The sequence below is a fragment of the Hoplias malabaricus genome, chromosome 4 (assembly GCF_029633855.1).
Source record: "Hoplias malabaricus isolate fHopMal1 chromosome 4, fHopMal1.hap1, whole genome shotgun sequence".
Taxonomy (NCBI): Eukaryota; Metazoa; Chordata; class Actinopteri; order Characiformes; family Erythrinidae; genus Hoplias; species Hoplias malabaricus.
The window spans coordinates 68,884,053-68,892,228 of NC_089803.1; the positions used below are offsets into that span (position 1 = coordinate 68,884,053).

At 43.5% G+C, this 8,176-nt stretch overlaps 1 protein-coding gene across 2 annotated transcripts in view; it reads left to right on the forward strand.

The window, feature by feature from the left end:
* Positions 1 to 4,484: 4,484 nt before the first annotated feature.
* chchd3a (coiled-coil-helix-coiled-coil-helix domain containing 3a) overlaps positions 4,485 to 8,176 on the forward strand; it is a 120,387-nt gene continuing 116,695 nt past the window's right edge. The window contains exons 1-3 of one of the 2 annotated variants that reach the window (XM_066668568.1): positions 4,485 to 4,721; positions 6,642 to 6,894; positions 7,141 to 7,320. In XM_066668568.1, the coding sequence (XP_066524665.1) occupies positions 4,641 to 4,721; positions 6,642 to 6,894; positions 7,141 to 7,320 (514 nt within the window). In that variant the 5' untranslated portion in view covers positions 4,485 to 4,640. The remainder of the gene's footprint in view (positions 4,722 to 6,641; positions 6,895 to 7,140; positions 7,321 to 8,176) is intronic. The other variant, XM_066668569.1, reaches the window with a different exon arrangement.

Genomic DNA, 8,176 nt, shown 5'->3' on the forward strand with positions numbered 1-8,176 from the left:
ATATTATGGCTAAGATGTAGCTCATATGAAATTAGGTAATGGTCAGAGATGGCTGAGGTTTGTGGTATAATATTAAGTTTGTCTATGTTAAGACCTAGTGTCAAAACTAAATCTAAAGTGTGACTACAGTAGTGTGTAGGCCCTGTAACAATTTGAATAAGACCAACAGAGACTAGGACTGAAGTAAATGCCTTTTTAGTGGGTCATCTGCCTTCACAAAATGAATATTGAAATCTCCTACAATTATGATTTTATCATTGCACACAGCTAGGTTTGCAGCAAAATCACTGAATTATTTTAGAAATTCTGAGTAGAGCCCTGGTGGTCTGTAAATATTACATAATAAAAATTGTGTCCTTTTTTGTGACCGGATTTGTAATAATGGTGGAAAGAACCTTGAAAGAAGTGAAAGTGTCACATTGTTTATGACTGATATCTAGGGTATTTTGGTAAGTATACTCCATCTCCTTTGCCTGATAATCTTGGGCTATGTACATAGTTGTAGTCTACTAGGGTGGCTTCATTTAATGCTGAATATTCATTTGGTCTAACCCATGTTTCCGTGAGACAGAAAACATCAAATTTATGATCACTTATAATATCATTTACGATGACTGCTTTTGAGTTTGGTGATATAATATTGAGTATCCCAAATTTAAGATCTGAGGTGTTGCTGCTATCATATAAATAATATTTAATATTGATTAGTTTGCTGAAACGTGCTGATTGAGTTTTTCTGCATCTACATTTAATTTGGGGCAAAGACAGTCTCAATACAGTTGAATCTAGGTGATGCCTCAAGGCAGTTCACAGATGGTCGGTTTAGTCTGTCTGTCCACGGCCTGGTCCCAGCTGTTTACACTACTCTGCTGACTAACTAAGTATGCGGTAACTGTCCATCATTCTCTTATTTTATCATTTCCCTTCAGTCAATAACAGGGGAGTCTCTCCCTCAGAAAGCCACCCAGGCACTTGTCCAGTCTCTTGTCATCTCAAGGCTCAGCCATTACAACTCTCTTCTTAACAGGTCATAAGACACCTTCAGCTCATTCAGAACCATGCTTAAGCTTCAATACTATGACATACTCTGTCATTCCACTGTCCCATTTCCTGGCGCCCAGAAGCTGCCTGCATCAGGTTTAAACCCTGAAGCCAGTCCCTCATGACCTGATGGCAATGGTCAAAACCCAATAAATATACTGAGATGTTCTCACACATTATTAAATCATACATATGCTGTAAGTCATTATGAAACATTATTTGGTCTTAACTATTATTTAGTCATACCCACATATTATTGGGTCATTCCCACACATTTTTAAGTCATTACCATGCGTCATTACGTTGTTACCACACCTTATTATGTTGTACCCATGCATTATTAAATTATTCCCCCGCACTAAGTTGTTCCCACACATTATTAAGTAATTCCCATGCATTATTAAGTTTTTCCTACACAGGATTCACTCATACCTATATATTACTAAGTCATTCCTAAACTGTACCCAACATTACGTCATTTCCACATGTTATTAATCCTGAACCATGCATTATTTAGTCATATTTACACATTATTAAGTCATCCCCATGCATTATTAAATCATACCTGCACAATATTAGGTAATAACTCTGCATCATTAAGAAATAACTCAGTATCTTTATGCCATACCCATACATTTAAATCATTATTATAATATACCACATATTATTAAATGGTCATCATGTATTATTAAGTAATGCCCACACATTATTAAGTTGCCCCAAACCTTCAGTTGATTATGAAGGGATGTCACCAGCAGGGCTCTGTTAATAACTGTCCATCAACATTTGCAAAAACATGTTAATAATTTGCTAATGAGGCTGTGTGACGTCTATTTACTTTTACTCTTGTTATCTTCTTGCTTTTATGTACAATACACCCTGAGCATGAGTCACTGACTTACTAGCCAACTGGGCAGCTATTAATGAAGAATTAAGTTGGTGGTGAAAGTCATGAACGCATGACCACATGACTTTCATTACTCTCTCTTCATCTGGGCTCTGAAGGGTTCTCATTATATTTGCAAACATGTCACTGGTTCTGTCCAGCTGAGCCATCCGTCTTGATGCTAGTCCACTGGAGGTTTCATTTAAATTGCCACCTTTCTTCTGAGTGGTTTAGACAGTGCTCTCCATGAGCCCAAAGATCTCAGCACGTTAACCTTAGATTAGTCACTTCACAATGCCACTGATTTAACACAAGGATTTTCACTGTCACTGATGGTTGGCTATGCACACACAATCTTCAAAGAAAATCACGAATAGAATGCAGCTGCACATGAGACGTAGGTTACCATACTCTGAGCCAAATGTGGGCTATAGGGCTATAAACCCCCTCAACATCTTGTCATGGAGCAACAGAACTGTGTTCTCTAGAGAAATAGAGATTAAATATTTTTGTAATCCAGTAATCATCATCCAAACATTACTTCCTGACCAAACTAATGTTTATGTGACTGAATGAAGTCAAATGAAGTTTCAGCATCCAGTCTAAGTCCTCCCCAGTGTAGAAACATATTGTTGAATTATATGAGAAGCCTAGTGTCATAATTATTTCATAGAACAAAGTGTGGCCACAACTTAATAATACTTGGGAACCAGTGGCGGATGCTGGTCTTTCAAGGAGGGGAAGCTCAATTTCGGCCTACATCATAAAATGTGTTGGTTTATTTATACGTAAATTCTACCCTCCGTTCCTTTTTAAGAAAATGATCTGTGACCCTTTCGTACCAACAAGGCGTCTTTTCCAGGGACTTGACTAGTGTCCTCTCAATGGCCAGCAGAGCTAGGCTGCTTAAACGACCTTGGCCCATGTGAAGTGTGTCCGCCTGTGAGTGCTTTGTGACGGTGGAGAGGCTCAGCAGCACCCGCTGGACAGAAACTGCGATAGAAGTCAGAAAGAGTGATAGAAGTCAGTCTCCAAACACAAACAGCTACAAAAAACCACCAGAAATAGAAGCTCAATTTGTCGCTAGTCGTTTTTAACAAAGAAAATGCCACTAAGAGGTTTAAGAAAGTCAGAACAACAATGAAAATGTAATGCTCCCACGGATCTTTACACCAAACTATCACTGATTCGCTCATTTCGTTGTCAATCAAAAAGGGATTCAGCCTCAGACAGATCATCCAATCATCATGCAGAAGCTGAGCGTCCGGGCCAGCCGAGGCCAGCCCACTGCCCTATAGACCCCCAGAAACGCTGAGCGTCCGATGGGCGGGACAAAGCCCAGCATTTATCCAATGTCTCGTCTCGTTTCGCTGCACTTCGCTGCTTCAAAGCACTGTGAAGCTGCGGGAATGATTGAGAGGAAAGCCGCGTCTTTACCAGTGATAAGAAGCTGACTCTGAACAAAAGTTGAGCGCGTTGTAGTGTATATTTATTCAACGACATGTACACACAACAGTATATATTTGATCACTTATCTTTTGACATTTTAGGGGAAGCTGAGCTTCCCTTGCAGTCTTAGAGCATTCGCCTCTGTTGGGAACGTCTTAAAAAGGGGACAACTTAAAAAGGCATGGGAATGACTTAAAGGAACAGTAAGTAATATATGATATTTTTTTCTTGCAAAGTGTATTTTTTATTAAAGTTACATAGTGCAGTTTCTGCTGTGCTGAGCCTGGAGTAGCATCAACAGATGCTCCCTGTTACAGCTTAGTGAATGATCACAATGATTATAAAGCTGTAATTGTAAGATAAAAATACAACCTAGTGTTGTTTAATAGGATATGGGAATGATGGGTGGTAACGGTGTGACAAGGCATGGTAATAGTTTATTAATGCATATATGACTTACGTATATTGCTTTAAATTGCATAGGAATAACTTAATGCATAGAAAGTGGTTGTTAAAGAATAAGGAGTAATAATGAGTAAATACATATTAAAAAGTGGGAATGACTTAATTATTATTCGAAATATTTAATAAGTCTTGGAATTTCGTAGCAATAAAAATTGATAACTTAACATGTTGAAATTACGTAACAAGGCGCCTGTAAGGTGATTTAAACGCGTTATCAGAGAATTTTCATACACGTTTTTTCCAGAATCTACGATCTACAAGTCATATCCTTACAGCAGTTTTTTGAATATTTGGCTACACGTTTTATATCATGATTTGTAGATCAGTGAAACTGCTCCGGAGTGCTCTGATTAGTTGGACTCTGGCGAGAGCGAGTCCAGTTCAAGTTGAAACGGCGCATGCGCGGCGTGTTGTCACACAGCGGGCCCGAATGTAGTGAGGCGGAGTCGACTCCGAGTCCTGCCCTTGAAATCCGCAGATTTAATTCCCATGCTCCAATTCACTTGAACATATACAATACCAGAGCGGTATTTAAAAGGCACTACTGACACGTGTGTCGTATTACAACGTACATAGTTATTCTACACTAAGTCTCTGTCGACACTGACTCTCAGGCAACTCGGTGTTCAAGAATCGATTCTTTTGAATAGTTTGAGGAATCGACTCTCTTCCACTACCTGAACGTGGAGGCGTCTTCACATGAGTTTCTCCCAGCCGTGTTCACTTAAAGGAGCTACGACTTTATGAGCTGACTCGCTGCAACTCACCGTTCCTGTGCGTTTAACTGTTTCTGTGAGAAATGGGAGCCAATAACAGCACACGCCGGGTGTCTTTCGAGTCAGACGAGAACGAGAACGTAACGATTGTGAAGGGCATCAGGGTGAGTGACAGACAGGCAGAAAGACAGACAGAAACCCCACTGAAGAGCTCCGAAGACGGCCTCTGTCGACCGTGAAAGCGCTGTTCAAACACTTCACCGCCAGCACTGTGGGCTATTCGCCCCTGTGTGTCCGTTACAGCCGTTAAACCTAAGCAGACTCTGCGTGGAGGAGAGCTAAGCTACAGCTAACTGGCTGTCATGCTGAATGAGTGTGTGTTTATAACAGGAGCAACAGTGTGTATTACACTCCCACTCGGACCATAGCAACTTTAAAAGCTTATCTGGCCACATCTTCCTGTTCTTGCTTTCTTTAAACAGCACTTCTGAGAGTAAACATGCGCACAGTATGTTATAAGGATGACCCTTGGTTCCAGGGTCATGGTTAAATTTAGAAGAGGGATCTTTAAAGGTGCACTAGGCGGTTTCAGCATTGTGAGCCTCTGTGTTATTGTAGTTCACCTACCTAACCACCAGAGGTCATGTGTCCTGAGTCCCGGTCAGTGAACTAGTGCACATCATGTGTTTAGGGCACAACTCGTCATTTGTACACAGATGTAACTCTGATTGGGTGAAACTGTCCACAGATGTGAATGATGGACTAGGGTGCAGGGTGTGTTCCTGCCTTGCAGTCCAGTGGTTCTGGGTAGGCTCCAGACTCGTTATCGAGAAGAAGCGGTTGCAGAAGGTGATTGAATGCCCTGTCCAATGGAAAACATGTATCTTCAAAATAGCAGCTTTACAGGAGAAGGAAAAAACCCTTAACATTCAATGGAAGTCAATGTAAAAATGTTTTAAGGTTTTGGAGCTTTTTTTTGGGTTCATTTGTCATGAAATTGTAAACTAATAAAGGAGGTACATGTATTTTCATTGGACAGCGATGATGTATAATATGAGAGTAAATACAGCAAGGTAATCGCTGTCATAATAATAAATAAGTGAATCAAATATGAGTTTATATTCCCGCTCCGGGTGACTGTGAATAGTGTGGTGTGTTCTCCCTGTGTCTGCGTGGGTTTCCTCTGGGTGACTGTCTGTGAGGGGTGTGGTGTGTTCTCCCTGTGTCTGTGTGGGTTTTCCCCGGGTGACTGTCTGTGAGGAGTGTGGTGTGTTCTCCCTGTGTCTGCGTGGGTTTTCTCCGGGTGACTGTCTGTGAGGAGTGTGGTGTGTTCTCCCTGTGTCCGCGTGGGTTTTCTCCGGGTGACTGTCTGTGAGGAGTGTGGTGTGTTCTCCCTGTGTCCGCGTGGGTTTTCTCCAGGTGACTGTCTGTGAGGAGTGTGGTGTGTTCTCCCTGTGTCTGCGTGGGTTTCCTCCGGGTGACTGTCTGTGAGGAGTGTGGTGTGTTCTCCCTGTGTCTGCGTGGGTTTCCTCCGGGTGACTGTCTTTGAGGAGTGTGGTGTGTTCTCCCTGTGTCTGCGTGGGTTTCCTCTGGGTGCTCTGGTTTCCTCCCACAGTCCAAAAACACACGTTGGTAGGTGGATTGGCGACTCAAAAGTGTTTGTAGGTGTGAGTGTGTGAGTGAATGTGTGTGTGTGTGTTGCCCTGTGAAGGACTGGCGCCCCCTCCAGGGTGTATTCCCGCCTTGCGCCCAATGATTCCAGGTAGGCTCTGGACCCACCGCGACCCTGAATTGGATAAGCGCTTAAAGATAATGAATGAATGAATGCCTTTGGCCTTAAACATTCCCTGATGGGGTTGTCGAAGCATTAAGAACTTAATTTTAAATCTCTGTCTAAATGAAAAGGTAACAAATCTATACAAGTAAAGTCTGGGCCAGGCTTTGAACAAACAGTGCGTTTGGCTTCAGGGTTAAAGCTGCTGATGGTAGATACATCAGGAGGTTATAACGACTGTCCACTCTGTGTTTAAATGCAGATCTCCTGAATCATCAGGTTTTAAACTTTAATCTTTGCTCCTTTTCAGCTCTCGGAGAATGTCATCAATCGCATGAGAGAGTCCTCGGCCACACAAGAGGCAAAACCACCCCCGCCTTCCCCTTCATCTTCTCCTCCTCAGCCCAAGGTTGAACCTCTTCCCACACTTCCCGTGCGTCCTCCTCTCGACCCCATCACCTCTCTGCCACCTCAGTCCCTCATAGAAGCAGTCCGCGTTCCTCCTCCACCTCCAGCCGCCGCTGAGAACGTGGCCCGTTCTACCCCCACTCCAGCCCCCGTAGGTGAGTCCATTGCTCCACCTCCTGCCTCTGAATCTGCGTTGCCTCCACCCTCTGCTCCTTCCCTTTCATTTAAACCTGTCGCCTCCCCTCCCTTAGCTATGCCTGCTGCTCCTGTTTCAGCTCAGCTCTTTGCCTCCTCTCGCCGTACTGACCCTCCTGCTTTTGAACCTATTGCACCTCCTCCTAGAACAGACATAAAGTCCTCGCTTCTACCTATAGAACCTGTTGCACCTTCTCTACCTTTAGAACCCATTGCCTCCCCTCCCCCTGCTCCTCGTCCTGCTTCTGAGCTTGCAGCCCCTCCACCTGTGGAAGTAAAACCCCCCCGTCCCCCAGCTGGCCCTGCTGCCTCTGCTTTCTCCGCTGCTGATGCTTTAGCTCCCCCTGCTGTAGAAGAACCTGTTGCTCCAGCTCCACCTGCGCCAGGTGAGTTGGACTGGTATTCTCACACACACACACACACACACACACACACACACACACACACACACACAAAGTGCCATGCCTTTCAGAGTTTTGCCCGAGCTGCCGTGGTCATAAACAGTTAAGGCAAGAAGGACATTAGGCCTGACCATTGGTTTGGCTTCATTACAGCGTAAGAGCTGGACTGCCAGAAATCCATCGTCACTGACCTCCAGTGCTGCTTTATGAAGGAGACAAATTCAGGGCTATTATGGTATGGATTTTCAAAGATTAGATTACCATACAGTCTAATCTGTTTTATTTTCCCCTTCTAAAGTTCAGCTGCTCTTTTCCGAAATGGAGCATAGATCTGGGCTCCGCAGATTATGATTTATAGCTATCACCAGATTGCTAATGAAACGATTCATTCTTACTTGTAATGGCGTTAATGAATTGATGCCGTAATTAGGAATTCCATTTAAGCTTGTTCTGCTTCCAAGGTGGCGTAATTGTCCTTTGCTGGGAAGATATACATGCTGGTGGGACTTTAAAACCTGCGTTTATACTTGACTCTTACTCAAAGGGGACACACTCCCACTTATTGAAGTGTCTTTGACAGGCTTTGGTCAAAATACCACAAGCATCAAACACAACAGCATTGTTCTTTGCCCTGTTCAGAACAGCCACTTTCAGCACCTGTTTGCTTGGATCTGTTTGTGTCATCTCTTGTTCGATCTCTCATTTCTCCACTCTCGTTGTGTCTGGTTGTTTACATGGTTTAAGTTCCAGTCTCAGGGCGGCACGGTGGCGCAGCAGGTAGGTGTCGCAGTTACACAGCTCCAAGGGCCTGGAGGTTGTGGGTTCGAGTCCCGCTCCGGGT